Source organism: Diplotaxodon limnothrissa, linkage group LG14 (assembly GCF_057381915.1).
Source record: "Diplotaxodon limnothrissa isolate DT_005_m linkage group LG14, D_limnothrissa_male_GT1.1, whole genome shotgun sequence".
Taxonomy (NCBI): domain Eukaryota; kingdom Metazoa; phylum Chordata; class Actinopteri; order Cichliformes; family Cichlidae; genus Diplotaxodon; species Diplotaxodon limnothrissa.
Genome location: NC_140609.1, coordinates 35,674,782 through 35,702,688, shown reverse-complemented (window position 1 = coordinate 35,702,688; position 27,907 = coordinate 35,674,782). Strand labels below are relative to the sequence as shown.

The window sequence follows — 27,907 nt, the reverse complement described above, 5'->3', positions numbered from 1 at the left end:
TGGAGGAAGAATCAGCCAAGAATCAGGCAGTGAAAAGAAAGACGGAGAGACAGACGGAGACAGAAAAGTCTAGATGAACCGAGTGGCAGGAAGGTATCTTTGAGGAAATGAAAGGTTAGAGATTAAGGGCTTAGATTCAATCAGACATACCTTCCTACTGTTAGCCATAGAGCAGACTTCAGTGTTGAGCGAACGCCACTGATATTACACACAGGTGACTCACTGTTTTCTGTGCCACTTTGAAGTCAGTTTGCCTCTGCAGGGTGTGGAAATGAGGGTCTCACTGTGTGGGCGAGTGAAATCAGTGAGCGTATGAGTGTGTGTTGGGACAGGGTTTCTGGGATTAGTACCGTTCCCTTTGCAGATCTATAAGCACCCAGTGTTTCTTGTCACTAAGAGGATTCTTGGGATACGGGGCTGTCCCAACAATTGAAAGCAAGGTTTTAGGTGCTAATCTACAAATTCAAGGGCGGGTGAGGCTGATGCTCTGCTGATGGAGCACATGTCACCGCCTTCACCTTGACTGACATGGCTGAACGTGGAGGTCAAAAAGGCAATCTTTACAGCTTACAGAGCAAAGAAAAGCACCAGCCTATGGAAGGCTTTAACTGTGCTCCACCACCCACTATGTTATATTGACAGATCATTATCAAATGCAAATGCTCCCAGATAAAACATTGCCAGCAGTCTTTGTCCTTATTTCTGCTGGGCATCGAGATCCCCTCTGTATGGTAAGGACACCCTGGGTTGTCTCAGGCTATTCAAGGACACACAAAAGGCCTTCATAGGAAATCATTCAAGCCTGCTAACCGACAGCTCCATAGCTCCCGCCCCAACAATCACAACCAAGTGGGGGCAGTCATTCACATGCAATTGTTCACTATCAGCCCATATCCAGAGCAAATACACTTGAAAGCACACTTTAATATCAGCTTGCCTATAAGCACGCACACAGGCTTTGGCTTATGAGAAAACATTGTTGAAAGAGGAAAAAATCTTCTCTCGATTACCTCTGCTCGTCCATTCCTCTAAGGCTATTCTGACTAATGCATGTTTGTAAACAGAGTTTTGCCAAAGTCACTCTACTAGCATGAGTTAGCACTGCTGTCTCTTCCATACAAGTTCTGTCTTGCCTTGAGCTTAGAAACATGATGATGTATCTGATGCTACAGGCCAGCTTGAAGGAAAACACTAACATTTTTTAATGACAGGCACAAAAATGTGATGTGGTGTTGCATAACACTACATTTTACACTGTGTGCGTTGTGATAATCACTGTTTGCTAAGTAAGTAGAGAATAAAATGTACTGAATGTAATAGCTGTTCCTGATATTCTGTATTCTATTAATCCAGTGGGAGCTATATTGGCGAATGCCTGTGTGTGATGTAATTCTCTGGGTAAACCTGCTTCTCATTTCCAAATTATCTCCAGAAAAGATGCAGCTGTTCACTCATGATTCTCCACAAGTGAGTGACATTTAAATAAAAACCCAGATTCTTGTTTTTTGGATCTGAAATGAAACGGTCAAAAAACAAAACAAAACACACACACACAAAAAAACAAACCTCACTGCAGTAAACCCTGCAATACAGAGATGGCCAGATGAGAAAGCTAACCTACAGCTGAAGAAACAAAAGCTCACAATCTGCCACTCTCACAGGTATTCAACAAAACTAAACTGTTTGCACAGCTGAAGTCAGCAGGCTACTCCCGAAACACGAAAAAGGCGGAATTACAAAACGAGAGAGCAGTTTGGCAATCACAGCAGAAACAAAATGAGGAACAACGGAAGGTGAATACTGGATAAAAGGGGAAAACCATGTCTGACAAATGGTCAGTGTGATTCTTAGAAGCTTGACAATCACAACTGAAAAGAAATGAGGAACAATGGAAGGTGAGTATTGGATGAGAGGGGCAACAACCATGTCTGAGCAACAGTGAGTGATTCTTAGAAGCTCTCAGTGGCTTCAGCTACCTTAGCTGTGCGTCCACAACCTCATTAGCATTGCCCAATCTCCACACACCAGCGACTCCACTAGCAAACAAAAGCAGCAGTGAAAAGGAGGAAGATGGCTGCTTGGTTCAAACTACTGATATTTATATTGAAAGGGCAAAACAGCTTGACTTCATTATTGTGTCTGTTTAGATACACCTCAGTGTTCAACTCAATTCTTAGAAAAAAGCTAACCTTTGTGAATATGTATTTTACCTTAATAAATTGAGCTGTGAGCTGATGTTGATCCTGAATAGTCAGATCATAAATTGAATAAATACATTGTAAAATATTTATCCCTTGGGGTTTGTCATCTTATTTCTTCAGCTCTAAGGCATTTTTATTTCTGTTTTACCTAACAGCAGCATAGTTTGGTTCAATATCAAATCTTTTTCTTTGTGAAGAAAGTGTATTTGCAAAGAAGGCAGGTGCAAAAACAAATATGAATATCCATATTCTGTCCATGCAGTGTTTTACTGCAATAATCCAACAAAGAAAAAAGGCCCGTCCTCCAGGACACCCATCGATTAAACCACAGGAATCCTCAGCATGTGCATTACAGTCAAGATGCAGAGCAGCTTCCATAAATTTCTGAATTTAATCTGGATGACTGATCAGGAAATTCATTGATTTCATCCATTAATCATCTCAGGAGAGTCTGTCCTGTATCGATCAGCACGTCCGTGTGGTTAGTAAGGCTGACTGAGGAGGCAATCATTGCAGAGGGGAGAGGTCTTTGTAGAGTGTGCAGCAGCATAGATTTTGTTGGGGACATAATAACCATTATTTCCCCACACACAATGCCAGCCAATACCGCCTCAAAATGGCCGAGGTTTTTTTTGGGGGTCGCAAATACAGGAGAGAGAAACATTCCCTGCTAAATACAAGTGCCAGGAAAAGATAACTCGTTAAAATGTTTTGTCATGGCTGCTTCCACAGTAAGCAGCAATACTTATGCTTAACCTCTGAGGGGGAGGAGGGTGGTGGGGCTGTTTGCTGTGAAAATGGGTGCATTGTTATCCACTGACACACACGTCTGACACTGCAGGCATCACAGTTTTGGTGAGCCAGCAGGAAAATAGGACATCACGTAGATAAGTGTGCAAGTGTGAGAGCGTGAGTGCTTGAACAAGGAGACCAACAATTGGACCATTTGTGTCAAACATATCAACTACTGAGAGGTAATTCAGTGCTTCTAAATATATTATCCACTCTATAGAGCAGGAACTCAAGTCTGCTATAAAAGGTGGACATCCTGTTGACACAGGAAAAGCTACAATTAAAATAGACTGCATAGGTAAAAGGATACCCCTTTCTGTAATATCGTCTATACATTCATGACGTACAGCAGGCTGCATGACTGTGTGTGATCCAGTGCAGAGGTTCTATGTTTCCCTAAATGCCTGACTAAGCACCAATTGTCTTTTGTTTGATCTCTGCACCAAATCCTGCTATAGTTCTCGTTATAGGACATTTGAGCCCCACGCTGGTCAACTCGCCAATAAACTGCAATCAGTGCATCAGAATGAATTAAAGGAAGTAAACTGAGTAATATTTAAGTAGTTTTAATATGTATGAACACAAGGCGAAGCATTTGCAACTATAAAAAAAGCAGGTAACAAAAATTTCATAAACCCTTTCCTCCCTGCTGAATTCATTCCGCTACCTGTGGGAATCCGAGTGTGGAAGAGAAAAAGTCTTATCAGTATATTTCACATCAACCAAGGTAACATAGTGTATTCATTAGAAGATCGGCAAAGCTTAGCCGTAAGTACCTCATGTGAGGACAGGGCAAAATAATCAGCTTTTGCTTGAGGCTACCACATTGGTCTTTGGATCTTAGACTAACCTGGTAGGCCTACACAGTAAATCAGGAAACATTTCTTCTCACATACCTCAATGTAGCCGGCCAACGTTGGAACCACAATGCCCAAAATAAGGACAGATATCGCTGGGACCGAACCCATCTTCCAGGATCTCGGATAATGCTACTGTAAATAACTTATATCCTGTGAGCTATTTCTGTAAGGTGACCTCCGAGAGAATAAAGACCAAATCAAGTCCAGGGAACAATCTGATGATCAGACCCCGACGAGCGAGACGAGTCCTGCTTCGCTTGTTTTGTTACCCGAGCTCGACAGAAAACGTTGGAGGGGGGGCTGACTGTCGCTCTCCTCTGGAAATGTGGATTGTGTGTCTGTGGCGCGGCTGATCTGCCCCTGCTGCCTCCTCCCTCCCCTGGTTCCTCTGATCCAGAGCAGTGCGCACTGCGCCATCAGGCGGCTAGCGCGCAAACACCATCCACCCAAAAATATAAAGCACATTAGAATTAACAGCTGACGCAAAATATTGGGACACTTATTGGAGGAATAATGTCATTTACTAAATGAAATATACCTAACTATATTTATCTGCAGTAAGCTGTGGGCTATAAGACTTCTTCACTTAAAGACGAACTTTTTTTTCAGACAGTGAGCTTTTGTGCCAACGTTTCCGGAAACGAGGAATATGGGCGAGTTTCTTTTTCATGTGTCACTTAAAGTCAGTACCGCTGCATTTTTATAATAATAAATGTATACATAAAATTTATGAACACAACATGAAAGGTAGCAGCATTACTGGTCACAACCACTTGGCTTGTACTTTATTCGTCTTAAAAGCTTGAGCAGAATCCCGAAGCATAATTTTAACCCATCTGAATCTTCAGGTTTGCATTACTATTACTGCACCACATATGTGGAGTACAGTTGGCTTTAAAATGTTTACATAATAATAATAATAATTTGACATAATCTCTACACACATTCTTTTACACACATTTACTGACATACTGATGCCAATGATTTAATATTTTTAACAGATTAGTGGAATAAGCTTTTACATACTTAACTAAAAGAAAACAATGCAACAATACTACACATATATACGGTGTATATAATGCATATATAATTTGCAAACCTTTGAAACAGATAAAATGAATAACTCTTAGGACCTAAGACCTCCCACACATTTTGATGAATATAAGTGTATAAATAAATTGGGGGCAAACCAACAATTACCTTATAGATAAGAATATCCCAGTGGTTGAATCCACCCAACCCATGCATACAATGTTCAGCGGTGAATAAGAGTTTTAAAACTTGTAACGAACCTCAGTGCGCTTGATAGATGGAAACTAGCATATGTAGGTCTTCCCTGGACACATGCATATAAGTAACATCACTGTAATCAAGTCCAATAATAAACGTGGAAACTACAACGCTCTGTCTTGCCTCAAATGAGAAAAAGGACTTTCTTCTAAAGTAAAACCCAAGTTTCAGTTTATATTTCTTGACCAGCTCCTTAATGTGAGGTGTAAACAATAGTGAGTCATCAATTGTAATTTCAAAGTACTTGTACTGAGATACTAACTCAATCTCAGAACCTTGAACTGTAGTAATACATGAAAGGTTCAGTTTTCTAGTTAGATTTCTAATTTAAGAACATCACTTTAGTTTGTTTAGCTTTCTTTTTTAGCTTTTTAAATCAGAAAAGTTATGCTGTAATGTTGTGAATGGGACTGAAGCTGAAAGAGAGCATGGCTAGGAGTACATCATCATATGGCAAACAAATAAACAGTCTTGTACATGTGGAGGTCTGGATGCCAGGTCTATGGAGACATTCAACCTGAAAGCTCTGAAGAAGCTTTCAGGATTCTTTTGGGCATCTCTGTCTTTCCTCAACGGTCCATTTGGCAAAACTTACTAATTTAGGCTGTTAGCTAAACAGAACATGTTCAGGAAAAAGCACTTTTCACTAAAACGATACCCGTTGATACTTGTCTTGTTCATAGTATTTGTATACAAACATAGTGAATAGACTTTGACTATTTTACAAGATTGCAAATGATGTGAGCAGCATGCCTCAGTTTTGAACATAACATCACAGAAGAAAATTAGATTTTCTTTGTTTACATAAGGTAATTATAAACACACAGTCGCACACACATGCAGCTTGGGTGTTTTGTGACTTGAGTTTGTTTTACTAGAGTGTCAGTTCTATTTCTCTCTGATGGTTTATTGAAAAAAGCCTCATGTAAATTTGATTTTTGCTCCAGGCAGCATGCACGGATCGGTTATTAATTTTTATAACATCAGTTGTTAGATGTGTCAGAGCAATTCTAATTTGCATATGTTTTGATTAATTTTGGTATGTGTCAGTTTGATCCCCAGATACCTGAGTAAAAATACATCCAGAAAAAAAGAGAGATAATTAATTTCCTGTTTCGGCTTGCCAGTTAATATAGTCCAATGAGAATGCAACAAATGACATGTTTACTTTGTTGTTGTTGTTTTAAAATTATTTATTTAATAAAAAATTGCTTTGGCTGTATAAAATAAGTTCACTTGAATGTAATGCTACCTGTTAATTAATTAGTTATCTGAAGGCATTCAAAATCCAACGTGAACTGTGGAGTTACATTTCAGAGGTTTAAGGAATTGTCTCAGTATGAAGTAACCAAACTCACAACGAAGTGTCAGTTTCCCCCAGTTAAGTATTTAGTACTCATTCATTACATGAAATCAGCAGGATCTAGTGGGTTTGTGTTGTGGACTTGATGTCAAATATAATCAGACCCATGAAGTCAATCTAGCAGTCATTATAACTTCCTGGGTAGACATTACAAGTAAGATTTAGATCATGGATGTCAAACTCATTTCATACTGTGGGTCACATACACTTTGATTTTAAGTGGCCTGAACCAGTGAATATATATATATATATAAATAACAGATGTGAAAAAACAGGAAGTTTTCTGTGATTTCCCTGTTTATATATTACTCATTTACTTTGGGATAGTATGAATGGCAATGAGGGAAGTGTTTATCAGAAGCCAAAGCTGTAAAACTTATGAAAATACAGTTAAAAGTTAAACATTTATGCCTTGCTTCACATTTCCTAAAGCCAACCTAGTGGACTAAATTGGATTCCGTTCTGGCCACCGGGCTTTATGTTTGACACCCTTGATTTAGATGATTTCTCATTCTTGTTGGCAGATTCTCTTAAGCATACTAGGAAGCATCACCAGGTTTATTCACAGATACTCAGTGTTTCAGTCTGGGTTTCAGCCAAACCACTTGAGGACAGTGAGAAACTCATCTTGAAGTTTCTTGCTTCAGATCAGTTCTAGCCAATCTCCCTGTTGCTGTACTTTTTCGAATAGGTACGAGATGGTTTTCCTCAATAAAAGTCATTTGAATGCTCTTCAAAACACACAAAGCAGGGTTTCACATATCTTTTACAGTCTATTCTGTGCAGCGGCTCCACCATAAAAGGCAAAGTCGTAATATTTTTCTGCAGTGAGGTTATTCCACTGACAATCTTGCTCATATACTTACTCCAGGCTGTTATCTGAATGAGGAGCTCAAGTCTTTCCTAAATTGCTGCATTTCACAATTATGGATGGCCTTCTGTTCAAACACTCAAAGTTCTCTTAATGGTTTTGTAAAACAAACAAACAAAAAATAACAGGAAATGACAAATGGTGGGTGATTGAGCATAGACTGAAGTGCAAGAATCAATGATTGTTTATATTGCACTTGATTGAAGTGATGGCAAATCTACTTTTATAGCAATCAAACAAAGCAACCACTGTGGTGGCCTAATTTCTTGAAGGTTACAAACGTTACTGGATCGCAAACCCAGTAGTATCATACTAGAATAAATAATTTTAATACTGCATTAAAAGCGAGATAAACATGAAAAACCTCTACCAGGAGTATTTGGCTCTCTCTAGTGGAGATCTAAGGGCACTAGCATTACAACTATAAGAGCAATATACATATTCAATCCCTGTAATATTCTGGATACTTATAATTGAGCTATTTATATATATTAGAGCTATTTCTTTTATTATTATTTAACTTTGTACTATATTGTATTATTAAACTTCATTTAATCTGTTACTGTTCTTATTGTTTTGCAGCAACTGTAATCACATAACTTACGTAGGAATAAATAAAGTATTCTGATTCTGCAACATCATTGCAAGAAAAACAGGCATTTCATTGTTCCGGTAATCAGCTTCAAAAGACACTCAGACATTAGTAATAGAATTGTGTGAAACTAAGAATTAGCACATAGAAAAGATACTCTGTTGCAGGTGGACATCGGACCTTTTCAGGCCAAAACAGTAACAACCGGAAGTACCGGAAATAAATCTGTATTACAGCTAAATTGACTTGATGATCGTTACTTTCTACGCGTCCACGACAGGGAATCGACCAGTAGTGCTTCCAGTGGTATTTAAGTCACAACTCCACTCTTTAATAGACATAAAAAATATTTATATGTACAAATAAAGAGATTTATTTGTATATTCCACATATGGATGTGGTAAAAATGTTACCACAACTTTGAAAGGTTGCGAATCGCCTCTGTAGATGTGATTAAATATAATTGGATGACCACAGGGTATAATTTTTTGATTGGCTATAAATGAACTGCTAAAACTGAAATGTTATAACTAGAACGAAAGGAAGTTACAACTATAACATCAGTGTTTATTTTAAAATAATTTATATGTCCTCTGAATACAAAAAACATTTTGTTAAAATAACGTCTTAAACTAACACACCCGCCTGTTCTTAAGTAACTAACTGCCAATCAGAAACCACGAGCTTGCGAGTTACCAGGCAGATTATGTTAATATATGCAATGCGGCCATCTCTGCAGCTACCATTCTGAGGTAAGAACAACTTGTACGTTTTCCAGAAAATTAAAGAAAACCCGGGACTGATTAACGACCCGTTCTGTAGCTCGATCGCTTCGTAGTCTCTCCGTTACTGTACATTAAATGTGCGGATTGTTTAAGCGTAGCTAAATCGGTACAAAATGTATTTTTTTCTGTAGGTCTCTTCAGATGTAGCCGTTGTTGTTAGTCCCACCCAAAATGGAGCCTGTTCTTCCTTGTTCACAGTAGACTTGAAGGGCTGGACTCAACTAGAAATGGGGGACGGGTGGGTCTACCCAAATAATTCAGGCCCTTAGCGCTTCAAAACCAATGTTCCTAAAAAATGTAAAATGTGGTCCATGTCATTCAGCTTGACAAGTTATGTTTGTCTCAAAGTGCGGCCTTACATTGGGACTATATGAGCGTAATGCTAATGTAGCAGTGCAGTATATGCCCGGGTTTCTACAGCACTGGTTTTTGTGGTATGGTCCGGTTGGGACTGAGAACCTGCGGGGTTAAAATAGGGGGGAATTGAATCTAATATTGATTATACCAAGTAGATTTCTGAATGACTTTACCGAGACATGATTTTTCACCGTGGTTTTTGTGCCGATGTGCGGTTGTATTTAGACACAGTTTTCCGGGCGGCCTTGCCGGCAAACCGCCTTTTCCCTCGTACCCCCGCTGAGAGTCTTGTGTGTCCTTTCTGTGCACGAAGAAACATGCTGCCTTTATTTTGGCTTGCATGCTCTGTCACCCGAGCGAAACGCTGTCTGGCGAGCCAAAATTTCAGCTTCAAACGGCCTATGGGCTCGTATCTTTTTCCATGTAGCCCAAAAGTGGCTACTGCAGTACTCCATTGTTGCAGCTTCACAGCTACTAATACAACAAGTATAATATGACATCGATGAAGGTGTGACAGACACCCATTCATAAATATACTTAACAATATTAACATTTCTGTAGAAAAAAAAAAAAAACTGCAAAAAATGTAATTCTGAATGCTAGTCTATGATTTTAGACGTCAAACTACCAATGACATGAGCGTCTCCCCTTCTGTATTAGCTATTCTATTTATCGTTATGTTTTGTTATTTTAATTAAAATAACACAAATCCTCTTATCTCTGTGGATTGCAGACACCGTGGCTGTCTAAGGAGGGAAGTTATCGTTGTGGTGAAAGGCCTGGCACCTTGCTGCCATGGAGACCAAGCAGGAACCCTCAGCAGTGTGGAGTCAGACTGTTAACAGTGACTCAAGCAACGGCACACAGGTCCACCGTCTTATTTGATTTGTCTGAACAGCTACAGCAGAGTCATACAAACTGAAAAGATGCAAGATGTGTAATAATAATAATTTAAGCATGTTAACAATTGATCTTTTGCACACACCCACTTTCTGTCAGCTGGCACAGGTGGCTGCTAAATCGTCAATTCACCATTTACTTTTATGGAAAAGAGTGACCCATCTAAATAAATGTTTCCTGCTCATCAAATCGGATGTAATATTGCTGCAGATGGTTCAAAGCTTTTGTGTTATGTATACACATGTTGCAGGTGCATTTTGAAGGTGGCACTGTGGCCCAAATAGTGTACAGTGGGGATCAGGCAGACAGAGGACAGCAGCAGGTGGTTTATACAGCAGATGGAAACTCCTATACCTCGGTAGAGTCTGCAGAGCACACACTGGTCTACATACACCCTGCAGATGGCACTCAGGTAAGATGGGATCTTATTCAGAGGAGAGATATTTTTATCTGACATTTTAGGCATGAACATGCCATGTGTAAGTAGGACGATATGCCCTGTTAGGCAGGCAGTGTTTGGTGTTTAATACAAACAGGACACAATGTGTTAACTAGGCTCCTGTTTTATGAAAGCCATTCTTCATGACTTATATAAGACAGTTTGCAAAAAATAATAATTATACTTATACTTTGGCCATATTCGATATAGCCAAAGTTTCAAGTAATGTTGTTGTCGTCCAAATATTCTCTATGAGCCAAAAGTTCAGGTATCAGGTTTTTTTTTTTCATGTCTTGGCTCTGGTGTCAATTTGGACAGATATTCCTAATATGGATAAAACAGACAAACAAGCCAACTGTTTAAAGTTAAAGAAGGTTGAAATAAAAGGAGGGGAACTGGAACTAAAACAGATGGTTTCAGGCAGTGGATGGATGGCGGCCTGTTCACTTAGGTCATGTGCTGACAACATTATTCACTGCAAAGTACCACATACTCACCTCATTGTTCTTTCAGACCGTATTTGCTGATCAGCCACAAGTGGCTTACATTCAGCAGGACGGTACAACTCAACAGGTGAGTTTATCAGCTATTGTCAAATTACCTGCTCTCTTTTGCACCACATTGTTTTTAGAGAACCCTTAACCAATTAAATGTCGTTTATAGGTCACAGTGCTACTGCCTGGCGGGCAGAACATGAATGCAGCCAATCTGCATGTTCTCAGTAATGTAGCAGATGCGCCACAAGCTATCCTGGAGCCGGTTTCCCAGGTGAGGATGCATTGTTTGTGTGGAGCTGTTTAGCTTTTCAAACAAGTAAATAGCCTTTGTCTGCTTTTGTTTTTAACATCCATTCAGGTACAAAGTAGGGAAACACAAGCACAAACTGTTTCATGAATGATGAGCTTCATCTTTCTAATTGACAAATTCAAGCAGAAACATTATTTTGTAATTCCATTACCAGTTATTGCTGTAACCAGATGCATGCAGTCTTTCTTTTTCTACTGACATACTGCACTGCATAAATAATGACATATGATGGATTAGCAACAAAAATCATCCTGAGAAATCTCACTAGCTAACATTTTCATTTCAGCATCAGTCCCTCAAAAAGAATATAGAAAAATGTTTCCTGACTTTAAAATGACTACGTGATCAAAGAATGTTGTTACATTGTTTGGAATCCCCCCTCCACCCCTCCCACAGGAGCAGTTGTCTGTGTCCAATTCTCTCACCTCCATGGGTGACATCGCAGACCCTCCTTCTAGTCCTCTTGGGGCCACAGACTCAACAGACGATTCTGATGAAGATGAGGATGAAGACTCTGAGATGGACGACTGGGAACTGCATCAGCCTCAATCATTTAACCCTCACAACCTCTGTAAGTTAAGTGTTGTCAATAAAAGTCCAATGTTATGGTTATGCTTCCTCATACGGGTTGCCAAAATGCCTTTTTAGATTTTAGTGAAAGTGAGTTTCCTTAAAATGTTTTCAGTTAGATTTTTTTATACCTATTGGTGGTGACTTTGCTCTTTTATTGTGTTCTGTCAGGGTGCGAGGAGTGTAATATTGCAAACCCCTCAGTTTGTCTGAAGCACGGTCCTCTCCACCCCATCCCCAACCGGCCGGTGATGTCCAAAGCAAGAGCCAGTCTTCCTCTGGTCCTGTACATTGACCGCTTCCTGGGCGGAGTGTTTTCTAAGAGACGCATCCCAAAGCGCACACAATTTGGTCCTGTGGAGGGGCCACTGGTTCCACAGAGCGAGTTGCAGGACCACTACATTCACTTGAAAGTAAGTAATTGCTGCACAGCACTGATATTTACAATATTTATTTAATTGTATTTTCTTGCACTGTTCTATGGAAGAAAAAAATGTAAGTGAGAATTCTGGGAAAATACAGGATACCACAAAGTTTTTATGTCTATATAAACAGCTCCTAAGCAGAGATTTAAACTGGATTGGTGATCTGTCTTTCTTTTTTTTTACTAAGGTGTGTCTGCTGGATGCAGAGAAGGATGGAGAGAAGTCTAATGACATGTGGTTGGACCTTTCTGATGAGGACAGTTGCAACTGGATGATGTTTGTGAGACCTGCTCAGAATCACCTAGAGCAGAACTTGGTGGCCTACCAGTACGGCTCAGAGATATTTTACACAACTATCAAGAATATCCAACCCAAGCAAGAGCTAAAGGTCAGTGTTGTTCAGAGCAGAATGCATTCATTTGAGTTTGATTTAACTGCTTTAAGAGGCCGCAAACCAGAACTAATAGAGTGTGAAAAACATGAAGGATATCTAAAGAAACCACTGGAGTCTGTCTTTTTAATGAGATTTTCCATTGCAGGTCTGGTATGCAGCATCATATGCAGAGTTTGTAAATCAAAAAATTCATGATGTTACAGAAGAAGAGAGAAAAGGTTTGTCTCAGCACTCCGTCCTTACTGTTCTTAATATTAACACCATGCCTCTGTCCTGCTTATTTTAATCTGAAGTATTAAACTATCAGAAAGGTGATGTGTTATTGTTTTTGTCGTGGTTCCTTCTGTTTCTCACTTTCTCCTGTTTCTACAGTGCTTCGGGAGCAAGAGAAGAACTGGCCTTGTTATGAGTGTAACCGTCGCTTTGTGAGCTCTGAACAACTGCAGCAACATCTCAATATGCACGATGACAAATTAAACTCTGTTACCAGGTAAAACTTTTTTTTTATCACCTTATCTCAAATTGTTCTTTTTATTTTTAATGCATTCAGCCCCGATCACGTCTTCACTGTTGTTCAAATCGCACAGGTCTAGAGGCCGGGGCCGAGGAAGAGGCAGGAAGAGGTTCGGGACAGGAAGACGACCTGGACGCCCACCTAAATTTATACGTTTGGATCCACCAGTAGATACTGGTGGAGAGAAGACAACAGTAAGTGGCGCATTAATACATGCTGTGTTGATTAATGGAGTAGGTCAAGATTTAACACTGATTCGAGATAATTTAGACAAAGTGATTCTTTGGAAAGTTACAGATTAAGATATTATGAAGCAATCATTTGAAATCCTAATGCATAAAATAGTTGTTTGATGAGAAAAGTCGTTTGTACTTTTGTCTTAGAGCAAAGTAAAAGAACTAAAATGTTAACTCATCAAATCATAACATTAGTCAAAAAATGCTAAATAGGGAAATGATGAGTAGGAAGACTAAATGACAATATCCCCTTTATCTTTTTATTAGGAAATGCTCGAATTGACAGAGAAACCAGTGGAAGACCATGCAGAGGGAGCTCAGAATGGGCTCAAGGTGGTGGAGATAGAGTCAGAAGGGGAGGTCGGGACAGAGACAGAGAGTCAGCTTATACCTCCTGCTGGGGAACCCGTTCCAGAGTCTGTAGCGCCGCCCCCCAGTACAGACCTGCCTATTCCATTAAAGGAGGATCCGGCACAGAGTGTCCAATCAGATGCTCATCTCACATCGCAAGACATGCGTCGTGCCAAGAGAATACGGGTAAAACTGGAGATTCTGTCTGCTTAAAGGCAACATTTACCTTTTCATTTAGCTTATGTGGTGCCATAGTGCCCATGCTTGCTTTACAACAGTGTGTCTCTCTTCCTCAATGCCTGCTTCCCTCACAGATGGATGTGCAGGTAGGTGGAACCTGGAGGATGACTGAAAAACACAAGGTTCAGGGATTCCTTTTGTCATTTTCCATAGTTTAATGTTTTTCTCAGGAGATACCCTCCTCTGACACACTCCACTGCATCTGTCAGCCTCTTTGTGTGTCTTAGCTGATTTCAGAAAACATTGCTGAGGTATCTGCTAGTAGATCTCTGTCTCTCTCTTTTGCAGAATGCAGCGCTGCAGCACCTTTTTATCAGGAAGAGTTTCCGTCCTTTTAAATGCACAAACTGTGGGAAGGCCTTCCGGGACAAAGACAAGCTGGAACAGCACCTGCGAGTCCATGGTCGGGAAGCCTACACCTTTTCCTGCCACATTTGCAGCAAGAGCTTCACGACTGATTCGGCCCTGGATGATCATCTCCTGGTACACACAGAGAATCGCTCCTATTCTTGTCTCCTGTGCCCAGAAACTTTTGAAAGGCTGGACCTCCTCAAAGACCATGTAGGCGTCCATGCTGTGGATGGCTTCTTTGCTTGTCCTACGTGCAAGAAGACATTTAGTGATTTCATCCAGGTTAGTGAAACAGTGATTTTTAAATGAGCTAACAGCTAGCCTTCAGGGCTAACAGAATTTGTTGGACATGACCTTAGCTAACATGTGACATTTTAGCTGACCAACAGTTGTACAGCTCTGACCTTGTACCTGAAATATTTTTCTGTTCTTGTTTAAAAAAGTCTTTTGTCATACAAGGTAAGATGGAAAAAAAAAATCAGACTCCACCTGCTTTTAACTTTGGCTACAGTTCCTACGACTTGCTCCTGCTAGAATTTTATTTTGAAGACAAGGTAGAGAAAGAAGGTTATTTTCACTAAATATTCGCTCCCACGGTGTGTGCATGTGTGTGAATGCTAGATTTAAAAAGATAAAAGTGCTGTATGGATGTTTGACTGAATAGAGATTGACAGACCACGTGACTTTCGTGCATTGCATGCCGGGAACTCGTGGCAAAACAATCAAAGTACCGCATCAAATGCAAGCATTTGCAGCACCGCAAAACGTTCTTTCTCCGGTTCCAATAAATTCTTGCTTTTTCTTTGCCCCCCAAAAAGTCATGTACAAAACGAAGGAGAACAATGCCGGTCCGTACAAAGACGGCAAGTGTTTTGAGTGCTCAAATTATGTAGAAAGGTGCTATATAAGTTTCATTCCAGTTACCTGAGCCCATTTTAGGCGTGAAATCTGTGGTTTTGTCTGTGCTTTCACACTCAGACCTCATCACTGGTGATTTTCTTCGACAGGAAGGTCGGGTCGGTTTGACAGAGAATTTCATAATTGTTCCTTTACTTGAGTTTGAGGTCCTGAGTGAAATTACAAGGTGTCAGAATGAGACCTTCAGGTATTGATACAAGTGTAGAGCATCCAGAGCAGGTTGTTGCTGCAGAAAGAGAAAACCTTTAAGGGGGCAGTCAAATTTAAATCAGGTACAGCTTTTGGTTTCATGGGCATAGTCACTAAACATGTTGATCGGACCTACTTTCATGTCTATGGTTTGCAAAGAATAAACAAAAAAAAGGTTTATGAATTAAGCCATATTAGTCTATAAAGCTATTTGAAATAGCCTCATGTTTTTTTGTTTTTTAATTCTCCTTACAAGCAGGTCTAAACAGGTGGATTTAAAGCTGAATGTTTTCTTCAATTAGTAGGTCAAGGTTAAAGATGGCCCATTTCCAAGAACATTGATGTTTTTGTGACTAAAACGTTTAATGCTGTTATGAGGTTTCAGATGTCTTTACAGACATAACAACACTCAGTTCCAGACCACAAACTATGCCTTTCTTTAGGTAAAGAAGCACATCCGCTGCTTCCATTCAGAGAAGAACTTCCAGTGCCCAGACTGTGACAAGGCCTTCTGTCGACCTGACAAGCTGCGTTTGCACATGTTGCGCCACTCTGACCGCAAGGACTTCCTGTGCTCAACATGTGGCAAACAGTTCAAGGTAAGATTAAAAGGAACAGCATTGAGAGATAACACTTGATAAGGTTAGTTTATAGTTATGTGTTCTAATCTGACATTTTTTTTTGTCATAATAAGAGAAAAGATAAGCTGCGGGAGCACATGCAGCGGATGCACAATCCTGACAGAGAGGCCAAGAAGGCTGACCGGATCCACCGCTCCAAAACCCTCAAACTAAAGGTCCCCACCACTGACTTTGAGAGCTTCATGTTCAAATGCAGAGTGTGCATGATGGGATTCAGACGCAGAGGAATGCTGGTGAGCTACAACTCACGGAGAGATTTTAACCTGATATTGAATTCCAGTGGTCGTGACTCTTATTCTTCTGGTTACAGGTTAATCATTTGTCCAAGCGTCATCCAGAGATGCGTATTGATGACGTGCCTGAGCTAACGCTGCCAATTATCAAGCCCAACAGGGACTACTTCTGCCAGTACTGTGACAAGGTTTGTTAATCCCCCCCTTTCTGTCCACAGGGAGCTTGGGGATGGACTGATTTGTTTATTTTAAAGTATAGCCTGTTGTCCATCTATGCATTTATCAAATCGTGGTTGTGGAGGGGCTGGATCCTGTCTGGGTTGTCAGAGGGCAGGTCACATCAGTTTGTTTCTGATGGCAAGTAATCAGCTTTCAGTCTCATATAAATTGAGTTTTTAAACCAAAAACAACAAATTATTGGATAATTCTTCTTTCACTACCAGCAGAGGTGTTTTATGTTCTTAGTTTTCCAATATATCATCGGTTACATGTCTAAATATGTTTGTTTGGCGCTTAATAGGCGTTGCCATGGGAAACAACAACTAAAATAACTTCATGCGTCCACCTCTGTGTCATTTTTAATCACTCTTAACTGGAGCTAACGCCAATAACTACACCTCATTATTGCCTTTGTTTTATCTATGAGTACATGCCAGGTGTACCAAGTCCCACTTGGTCAAGCGCCAGATATTAATTGGTGCCAGTTTGTTTGTATTTAGTGTCAAAGGGACCTAAATCTATCAAATGAACTGATCTCTGCAGGTGTACAAGAGTGCCAGTAAGAGAAAAGCTCACATACTGAAAAACCATCCAGGGGCAGAATTGCCTCCCAGCATCCGTAAGTTACGCCCAGCTGCTCCTGGTGAGCCAGACCCTATGTTGAGCACACACACACAGCTGACAGGTACCATTGCTACTGCACCAGTCTGCTGTCCACACTGCTCCAAACAGTACAGCAGCAAGGCAAGTGAAGTTTTATCAAAGAAGAAATTTGTTACCATAGAGATTGTTTGTAGAAATCACAATAAGGTGTGCTTTTTTTTTCTCTTAGACTAAGATGGTTCAACATATCAGGAAAAAGCATCCAGAGTTTGCTCAGCTAGCCAACACCATCCCGACTACAGCAGTGATCAGTAGCACTCCTGCAGTCATCAGTACAGATGGTACCACAGCGGAGGCTGTAGTGGTAAGAAAAGAAAAAACAAAAACATAAGGAGGATATTGCCTTAACATGGATAAATGAAAAGTTTGCCTATAGGAAATTTCATAATATTCAATGTATGGATTTTCTTTTCTTCACAGACCACAGATCTGTTGACCCAGGCTATGACAGAACTTTCTCAAACACTAACCACAGACTATAGAACAGCTCAGGGGGATTACCAGAGGATCCAGTACATTCCTGTCTCCCAGGCAGGAGGTACTTTGTCCCAGCCACAGCACATTCAACTTCAGGTGGTCCAGGTAGCGCCGGTAAGCATGAAAGTCTAATCTACATTATTTAAAAAGTTCATAGATGCTTAGGAAGCTGATAATCTCGATAGGATGCTGCCTAAAAGAATGCAGGTGTTCCATAAACTGCCAACATGCTGGTGTAAACTCATGTCTAGTTCCAGAAATGAAGCTTATATATGGTTACCTGATCAAAAGAAGAATTTTCTCTCATTATCTAATTAAGTTGACCTTGTTAATTTAAGGGTTCAAACTAGCAATTTTGAAGCTTTTGTTACTTTCTTTGTGGTTTTTGAGTTTGTAATTAGAGCTGCAAAACTACCAGCTACTGTGAAAATTCTGGAAAATTGCTGCTTTTAGTTGTAGTTTTTGCTTCTAAAGAACCTTTCAGTCTTTGTGTGTGAAACTATGCAAGCAAAATAGTTACAGTGTTTGCTATGTATCAGTTATGTATAAGTAATATTATCTGTTTTCCAGGCTTCTTCCCCACATTCCCAGCACCCGACAGTAGATGTGAACCAGCTACACGACCCTCATGGTTACAGTCAGCACCCAATCCAGGTGCAACACATTCAGGTTACTGAGCCCTCAAGCTCTGGACAAGGTGCCACCCAGGTGAACCCACACTGACTCTGGGGATAATTTTAAGCTAGAGTAATTAGTTATTGTATTTGAGGACTCATTTAAAACAGTCGTTTTGAAACTTAAGTGTATTTGGGTAATAAGGTTTCTTTCTGCATATTAGCGAAACCCTGTAAGCACCATAATGTTAATCGCGAATCTCTTTTTCTGATTTTCAGGTTACTGGTCAGCCCCTCAGCCCCACCTCCCAGCAGACTAGTCAGGAGTTGAGCCCTGCCCAACTGACTCCTGTCACTTTAGCCCAGAGCCACACCCTCCAGACAAGCAGCCCCCAGCAGCAGGGGACGGTGCAGCACGCTTACATTCCGGGAAACTGGAACTACCGAGGCTACTGTAAGTACCATAACCAGTCACGTGCCGTATGTTTTGATGCTTCTGTGCTCTGTGATTACCAGTCAAAATCATTTATTCCTGTTCTTCCAGCGTCTGAAATCCAGATGATGACACTACCTCATGCACAGTATGTGATAGCTGAGGCTAGCACTCCTGTATCTGGAGTCAGCAGCAACCAGGTGAAAACGGTGAGTGAATTTGATATTTGTTAGATGAAAATGACAGTTGAATTTGGCTTTGTACTACACAATGAGCATATGTTTTTATATTCAGTGCTCCATACTTGAAAGTGTTGCTTAACAGTAGATGATGCTTCATAATTTACAGTTAAAAGCTGGATTACGTAAATATGCGGTAAAAATAGGAGGCGGAAACTTGAAACCTGCTTTTTCCTAGTCAAAGGAAAAAGAAAAAAGATTTATTGTATAACTTGAAATGTTATCATCCCAACAGACACACTACGTGATCTCTGAGGGTCAGACTGAGCTTGAGACGAAACAGACTCTTCCTCAGAGCACAACCCAGACACACACCGAACCACTGGAGCAGCAGCCGACGAATCAGCAAGCTACCACACAGTACATCATCACCACAACCACAAATGGTAGTGGCACCAGTGAAGTTCACATCACTAAGCCCTGAACTGTGCAGTGATGTTACTTTGCAAAGCCAGTGCAGACTCACGGACTAATCCTGCATGTTGTCCACAGCAGCTTGTACGCACATGAATAAACAAATACCTTGTCATGTGATCCTGCCACTGTCACGTGTGTATATACAGAGATGAAATGCATCAACACAGTTTTATGTGTCTGTAAAGTGTTAAATGTTGTGTTGCAAGCTGCCAGAACTTTATGAGAAAAATAAAGTCAGTCGACAGTAAAAAATGTGATGCTTTTATTTTGGACAGATTATAAAAAAAAAAAAACAACCCTAACCTAAATACATGTTTTAAAAAAAGATACTGGGATTGAAACTGCTAATACTTGAGTTATTGAAGTGATGGGAAGCTTCTACAGATTTGATATCCCATTTTGCATATCTGTAATTTTGCACACATTCCTTAAAGTATTTGTAAGAAAAAAAATAAATAAATAAAAAAAGAGAATATGGAATAAATATTCCAAAATGTCAGAAATGGGTCATGGTCCTAACACATTTGTTACATGTTATCTGTTATCCTAGAATATTGTTGCTCATGTCTGGTATGATTTTACTCTGTTGAACTCTGTTACTTTTTGCTATGTGGTTGTTTTTATTTTTACAGTCTGGACTGACTTGATAATCAGAAATTTCCAGTGAGTCATTTCACATTATTTGTCTTTGTTACCATACCTCTGTTTAGTAAAGTAAATACAAACTGTTCCATTCTTTGAAGATACTCTATTGACTTTAGATGCCAGTTGTAATTGTCGTAACTGACACACAGTTCATACCTAAATGATGTTTGGTTTTATAATGCAACGTTCTTGGAGATACAGTTGCTGTTAGACTTTAAATAATCTGGAAATAACCTGGAAACCTTGAACAAGACTGCAGACATGTATTATAACTATGAGGAGCTTTACTCCATCACTCCTGACTCTGAAATCCCAGAGAACCACCTTTATTTGTAGTGTCTTTCTTATTGAAAAATGATCCAATGAAGACTTTTTACACCACATATTAGAACACAGTTAAATATACACTCAGCAGACACGTTACTAGGCACAATTTTTGGATCCCTTTTGACTCAGATCTGCCTTAATTCTTTATGGGATAAATTTAACAAGGTGGTAGAAACATTCCTCAGAGATTTTGAGCCACATTGACACGATAGCATCACACAGTACAGTGAACCCACTTTCATTTCAAGAAACTAGATTGTGACAATTAGAGTTTTGTGACTTATACTGGTGAAAGCAGCCACCAGGAGATGGTTACATTGTAATATTGTTCAATGTAATATTGTTCAATATTACATTCAGTAAAACAATACATTACAATATAGCAATTAGTACTTGCATTTGTTTTTGCAAATGCAGAGATCAGTCTGCAAAAGACAGCAGCAAAACAGAGAGTAGGAAAGGCTTTATGTGTTTGTTTTACACTTAAAAGACACTTGAATATAAAATTATTTATTTAACATAACATAACCAAGACACAATGATCACTAATAAATAGATGTCACGTGGCATGGAAGATAGACGGAAGACTTATCTTGGCCAGCTTTTATTTCCAGTAAGTCAAAGGTGACCTGAATTAACTGACGATCATCCCATGCCAGCCAATCAAGGATTGTAACACCCTCCGTAAAAATCAAGGGTCCACCTTGAAATGGGGGAAAAAAAATCTGAAAGAAAAGCATTAACAGAAGGCAACATTAAAACGGCTACCACACATCCTGGCCCTCAAACGAGCCAAACCCCCCCCCCCCCTTACCAAATCCAATTTTCCTTCCCGCACACTGTCAAAAAAATAAAAATAAAATAAAAAATCTGTAAAAACAGAAGAAAAAGCCTGATCACCTTCTCTACAAAAACAAAGTGAGTTTATGTTGTGGTTGTTTAGTTTTTCAAGGTGTGTGTGTTACTTTAATTATAAACTGCTTATGTTGCAACAGAATGCTGTTATGTGTATGCAACTCTACATGTATTATAATCCTTTGTATTTGTATTCTTTTTTTTTTTTTTTTTTTAGCTTAAATGTAAACAATAGCAACAAAAAACAACAACTTTAAAATGTCCTTTTGTTTCTCTTTTTTTCCCTCAGAATAAATTCTGACTAGTCTCAATGGTTGAGATGGAGGAGCAAAACGGCAACATGTTAACCCCGACTGCTGAAGTTCCTGTATGAACTGAACAACTCTGAAAATCCAAGGAAAAGCTGCGTGTATTTTATTTAAAGCTCAGATGGAACTTGATGGACAGATGCAGGCTGCATTCAGGACTTTATCACACTGGCATATGAAGAGTGGTACCAAGAGAAAGTGTGCACACACAACATGTCACTTTATGCTTGCTCTTCTCCTAGCCTCTGGTGTCACTTTGCAGCCACTTGTCTTATTATGTCTTATTTGTTGCGATTTAGGGACTGTGCGCATAAGCAGAGGTTTTTGCTTGGGAAGTAACCGTGTTTGTTTTCAGAGGCTTCTCTAACATTTAGTGCTCATGAAATATGTCAAACCTTTTCCTCTACTTGAAGTTAAACAGCTAGGACAGAGAATAGGAGACATCTCCCACTCTGTGTTCTTTAACTGAAACCATAAAACAAGTGGAGTGAGTGAAGGAGCAGGGCTGAATGAGCTGGAGGAAGAGCTGCAGCTGGAGGAGGAGATCAAACTGATGTATGAACAAGACTCTCTGCTGAAAAAGGTGATATAATCAAAACAGATTTTTTGATGTTATAAAAAGGCATTAATCAAATGCATGGTCTAAAAGTAATGTCTTCAGTAGACATCTTATACACTCTACACTTAGATCCACTTGCCACTCAGTATTACGGTTATGGGCTGGGCCAAGGCTTAAATTATTTCCTGGTAGTATCCAAGGCCTCAGGTGTGGCCAACTTGCCGTACTTCTTAGGCACCTTTTTCATTGCACCTTTCTGCAACTCTGATAGTTGTCTAACTTCCCTCCGTGCTACCTTGATCTTGGCCTCTAGTCTCCTTCTCCATGGAGGGTACTGCTCCTTGTGGCTATCAGTGATGGGAATAACGGCGTTACAAGTAACTCAGTCACTCAAAGGGAATAAAACTTTCATCTTTACGTCATGGGGAGGTCCAAAGAAGGCACTCTTTTATTTATCTTTCTGTGTGACAGCCAAAAAAAAGCCCTCTTAGCAACAACAGACGAAACTATAGAAAAGGTTCCTAATTGCACAATTAGCACAAATAACACATCTAAACATATAAATTAATCAACAAAACATGAATTACTATTTATTTCTTATTTCTTAATATTTCAACTACTAATTGTTTCAACCTTAAATATCTAATAAAATGAACTGAAATGCGAGAGTTGCCTATGACGGCAGCAACATACTTACTTTAAGACATCAAAAATCAGACATCATATTAATATCATATATTAATACAAAATTAATTTTGTATTAATATCAGAATTATTTTTGATAGCAATGGTTAGATATGTACAAGGAAATAAGTTGAAAAAAAAAACATCCATTTTGGGAAGACCTTAATCTTTTTAAACTACTGGGAGCTGTGACACGAGTCAGTAGATTCAGTATTTTTTACTTTTTCCTCCCTCTCTGTTTTCCTGGTTACTAATAAAGATGAATAGAAAGATTATTTTAAAAAGTTTTATTTCGTTTTTTTTTAAGAATAAAAATCTGTTCACTTTATATTTTTAAACTGACATGTATTATAGAATACTAATAATTAAAATGATTCATTTAGACTCATTTTTAGACAGATACAGAATGCTCCATAAAAGCAGCCTTGTCAAATGAATTATTTAATGCTATTGATGAGATGGGATGGTTTTGCTTTTGTTTTAAATTCTGCAAACTGACTATTAGGTTTTTAGGTGTTAAAATAAGAGATTCATTAAGAAAATAACACCATAATATACTAAAATAATAATAATATCCTAACCCTTCATCTTAATCATAACAAATGTGATAATCTCATTCTATTACTTTGAAAGGATTTGTATACATGCATGTACAGGCACTTAAAATCAACTTAAAACGATCGACATCAGTTGACAGCTAATTTCAGGAGACTGGTGATTGCTTGGTTGCTAATTTTAATTATTATTTGAGATAATCTGTGACAGAAAAAAGCAAAAACTGTCAGTGTTCTTTCTATTTTTTAAGGCTCAGGCCCTTGCCATACTATCATTACTTGTTAGTTGATTTTGTTTGATCTTTTTCATTTTTTCTTAAAAATCTCTAATCGTGAAACCATTGGTGCCTTATTTTGGTGCCTCTTCAGGTTGAATTGATCTTGTTTGAAGTTTATTCCTGTCACAGCTGCTAGATGGCAGCATGACCTAAGAGAGCAGAAACACACTTAAACTCATATTCATTGATTATCACAACTTAAACAGACAGTGCTTACTAATCTGATTTATACATGGGGATTACTTATTGAAAATGTGCTCTGTTTCATTTGTAAAGCTCAATCTTGCAAAAATAACTTGGATTGTTTGTTGCACAGATTGGAACTGGTCATTGAGTTTGTGATTCATACAGAAAGTCGTGACATTTGGAGGGCTTGTTGCCTGCTCCTGGAGTAAATAGGTGGAACTGGGCTTGTCCTTTGTACAATGGTGATCGGTATGTTAAGCACATTCCAGATGGATGGAATGCAAGGAAAGGAAAATGCCACTACCCAACTAAAACAATTCTTCCAGTTAAACCAGTTTATCATGCTTGTTCACGTGTTAATCACTTTCTCAACACAAGTACATCTACACAACCTGCTGTTATTTTTAGCCAGAATGACTGTGTCTGTGTTGCTCCTATGCCTTGTTTAACAGTCAGCTACCTCAAAAAGCAAGGGGTTTCAGGAAAGGCAGACGGGGTAAGCTGGGTGTGGGCCTGTAAATGGATGGAGCGGGTAAAGGAAGTCGGGAAGGGAGAACGTGAAGAAAGGAGCCGAAACCTGCAGAGGTAGGAAGATCACTATCTTTCAGCTACTAGCCTTTGATTTGAGTTCTTCAGTACACTGATTGTGTGGTGCTAAAGGAAGGATATGTCAGTGTAGTAATTGCTTTACAGCAAGTTTTAAAGCCAAAGTCTTCTGTGGTGGTCATGTCTTAGAACTTACCATTACACACAAGGCAAAACATCTGAAGTAATTATAAATTAGTATACTGCTATTTTAAGCGTTAGCCTCTTTGACACAACTGGAAATACAGCTGGTCTGTTATTGTGAATTTGGAGGATTTCAAGGATACCATTATTTGTAATGTTCCATCACTATTTGTGCTGTTTTAAAAACAAGATTTTGTAAATTCCAGTCATTATGCGGCAAGCGATGATCAAACTTTAATGTTTATTAAAGGGAATTTTTGTCTGCGTAAAATTTGTGCTGGCCTGAAAGAACTTTCCCTTGTCCTTCCCATTTAGCAACCATTTAATAGTGTTTTTAATTATTAGGTAACCTTGATCTCACACTGTCTTGGTTTTGTTTGCTTTACCTACAGTTCAGCTCAAACACAAGTTGTTGCTCAGTCCCAGCACACACCGTGGTCCCAGATTGTGGGCACGTTGGGAGCCTGGTATGGCTTTACTCCAGTTTTTGTAGTTTGGTCAGTCTGCCAAGTGGAGGCACTGCCGCACCCTTCTGTACTGATAGTGGATGTGTGCTGGAGGCTACTCTTTGTGTGCCTTCTGTTGATTTCTCTGGGAGGTTGCATCCATGCCCTGAAGTGCTGCCTGCAGCCAGGACAGAGCCAGGTGGGCACAGCCTCATGGACTTGTTTGTGTTTTTATTTTTGTGATATTTATTCACTGACTTTTTCTCAATTCCAGGGAGAGCCTCCAGGGACTGAACAGGAGATTGTGACTGAAATCAGGAATGACCAGTGTTTACGGTGAGGCTTTATTATTGTCACACTTATATCGTCTTCAGTTGGTATGAATGTTTTTTTTTTTTTTTTTGGCAACAGTTTTCTAATAAATTACCCAAAAATTGTGTTGCATGTAGTGTACAATTTTTTGCTCTTTTCTTCAGGATGTACCAGGCAAGAAACCCAGGTGTGAATATTAATCTGATTCTTGCCCTGGCTGACAGCCTGCTGCTGTGTGTGCTGCAGGAACCTCTGCCAGACCCCAATGTGCCCCACATTCAGGCTCTTCTCTCCAGACTGGAGGTAAAACAAAACCAACTTAAGGAAAAAAAATGCACCTCACCCCACCCCACCCTGATGACTCTCTCTCTCTCTCTCTCTCTCACACACACACACACACACACACACACACACACACACACACACACACACACACACACACACACACACACACACACACACACACACACTTGCCTCGAGCCATACTTTTCATCTCCTGTGTTTTCAGTTGCGTTATGCATTTAGAGCAGTGTAAAGTCTTTGTTCGTAATATAGATCAGACCCTCTACTCAGGAATACATAGATATTCTAACCGCAGGCAACACATGCCATCACTGAGCTCCTGTCAGTCCTGCTCTGAATTAAGTAGAGTGGAATGAGAATAGAATTTAATGTTCTGTCTCTTTCTGCCTCCCCTGTCTATTGTTCTTGACAAAACAAACCCATAATACTAAAAATCAGCCTGTGAATCCTCTCTGTTTCATGTTAGTCAGTGTCTCACACACTGGAGGTGACTGATGTGGGATCAGAGGTGGGACTGGATGAGGTGGACCAAAGCTCTGTAGTGACAGAGAAACTGAAACTCCTCCACACCTACCTGCAGCAGAGGTGAGCTGCTAGTGTACCAACCATCTGCTTCCATGGAGCCATAGTTTAGTTGCATTTATGAGACACTCTTTTTCTGTCTGACAGGAGAGTGTCCCTGCGCACTCTTGTCCAGGTGCAGGGGGACTTTGAGGCCAGTGTGAAGAACATGCTGCAGGGCTTAGACGACCTCTGGGCTCAGTTGGAGGAGCTGCATACTGGGGTCACACTCTTCAAACAGGAGACCCAAGGCCACAGAGATCTGGCCTCTGCTCAGAGAGACACACAGGTAAAGACATGTGGAAACCAGTTAGCAAACTGTAGTATAGTTTACTTTTTTATTTTCACTTTGAAGTTTTTATTTTAACAGCTGTTGTTAACATTGCTGTTTCCCTTGCCTTTGAGTGTTGTTCATGATATTGTGTGTTTGCCGTAGAATTTGTTGTCGGTCTTGGGTGACTACAGGAACAAACTTCAGTCTTGTCAGGTTCATTTGAAGGGCAGCACACAACTACTGCAGGTAAACTCCTCAAGAAAGACAAAAAGAATATGTTATTTCTGTTATTGTTGTATTCACTCAGAAATCTAATGCCCTGTTCCACAGGAGTTAACCTGGAGTCACACCCACATGAGCAACAGCGTGAACAGCAGCAGTGAGTCAGTTTGGCCAGAGCTCTTGCTTCAGTCTAATATTGAGCAGGTACACTAAACTTGAGACAAACAGCTTTAACAAGGTTTAAAAACGCACCAGGAATAAAAACATGTCTCTTCGTTCAGTTTGACAAGGTGCAGGAGAATTTCACCTCTCTGGAACAACAGATCTCTACCTTCCAGGCCCACCTGGAGGGACTCGGAAAACAAAATCAGGAAAAACATGCCGGGCCCCTCACTCATGCTGGCGGGCCACATTTATACTCGGTACCGCCACAGACTTCTTATCATGCCCACAGTAAAGTGTCTGTGGAGCACCGTAACTCCACCTCTTCCTCCACGTCTGCTTCCTCGGTGGATACAGGTACAGCCACAAAAACAGACAATACTTTCTCACTGCGCAAGAGGTCGGCGCTACATTTCTCTTCCACAATCGGACGACGTCTGCGCATATCTGGAAGGAAGAAATGATTTGTTAAAAACGTATTTAAACGCAGATGATGTGGTAGTGAGCTAGGGAAGGAATATTCAAATGTTGATCATTTGCTGGTTGCCTAAAATTTTATTATTTATTGCTCTTTGTCATTGCATTGCTTTGACTTGTATGTGTACTTTAACTTAGCTGCTTTATCTTTTCTACCTCTTGGATTTAAGAGCAGGCAAGAACAGATTTTCACTGTAAAGCACATTTCAAACACTAGGGGGCACACTTTCATCAGTTACTTCGAGAATAAACAGGTACGATGTGGACATGTACACTGATCTCAGGTTGACTGAGCCCAGTGTGAACCATTTCCCTGCTGTCAACAAAATAAAAGTATTGGGTGCATTTGTTCAAACAAACTTAAGTCAGTCAAAAATAGTTTTGAAAATTTGAATTTGGGCCAATATTTCAGGTGTTTTCTGTTATTTTAATTCACTGGATAAGGTCACCAGCTGTTCTCTTTGTGCTTGAAATGTGATTTTGAAAGTTGTATTGAAGTCTTATCCTGTACATCTCTTTGAATTTAAGAAGTATATTTTTATTGAAGGTTTCCGGTTAAAAAAAAAAAACCTATGGGAGAGGAGGCCAATATGGCAAGTATTTTTGTTACTAAAAACTGAGCGGCCCTCTAGACCATTTTTAAA

General features: G+C 39.7%; 3 protein-coding genes across 7 annotated transcripts in view; 2 read left to right on the top strand and 1 right to left on the bottom strand.

Moving 5' to 3' along the window:
- aplp2 (amyloid beta (A4) precursor-like protein 2) overlaps window positions 1–4,169 on the bottom strand; it is a 52,390-nt gene extending 48,221 nt beyond the window's left edge. For all 5 annotated transcript variants that reach the window (XM_085371048.1, XM_085371050.1, XM_085371049.1 and 2 more), the window contains exon 1: window positions 3,890–4,169. In XM_085371048.1, coding sequence (XP_085227174.1) covers window positions 3,890–3,961 — 72 coding nt within the window. In that variant the 5' untranslated portion in view covers window positions 3,962–4,169. The remainder of the gene's footprint in view (window positions 1–3,889) is intronic.
- Window positions 4,170–8,692: 4,523 nt separating this feature from the next.
- Window positions 8,693–19,609, top strand: prdm10 (PR domain containing 10). The gene is made up of 23 exons (XM_085371069.1): window positions 8,693–8,721; window positions 9,845–9,978; window positions 10,262–10,423; window positions 10,964–11,023; window positions 11,114–11,218; window positions 11,654–11,828; window positions 11,999–12,240; window positions 12,440–12,640; window positions 12,792–12,864; window positions 13,019–13,136; window positions 13,234–13,354; window positions 13,664–13,933; window positions 14,276–14,620; window positions 15,889–16,044; window positions 16,140–16,319; window positions 16,397–16,507; window positions 17,082–17,282; window positions 17,371–17,505; window positions 17,622–17,792; window positions 18,249–18,386; window positions 18,572–18,746; window positions 18,837–18,934; window positions 19,200–19,609. Exons 2-23 carry the CDS (start codon window positions 9,907–9,909, stop codon window positions 19,386–19,388), a joined length of 3,498 nt encoding a protein of 1,165 aa, XP_085227195.1. The 5' UTR covers window positions 8,693–8,721; window positions 9,845–9,906; the 3' UTR covers window positions 19,389–19,609.
- A 4,604-nt stretch (window positions 19,610–24,213) lies between these two features.
- On the top strand, window positions 24,214–27,250 carry LOC146619281 (uncharacterized). The gene is made up of 9 exons (XM_085371059.1): window positions 24,214–24,362; window positions 24,899–25,151; window positions 25,227–25,288; window positions 25,429–25,567; window positions 26,034–26,152; window positions 26,237–26,417; window positions 26,565–26,648; window positions 26,733–26,828; window positions 26,906–27,250. Exons 1-9 carry the CDS (start codon window positions 24,214–24,216, stop codon window positions 27,248–27,250), a joined length of 1,428 nt encoding a protein of 475 aa, XP_085227185.1.
- The last annotated feature ends 657 nt before the right edge of the window (window positions 27,251–27,907 follow it).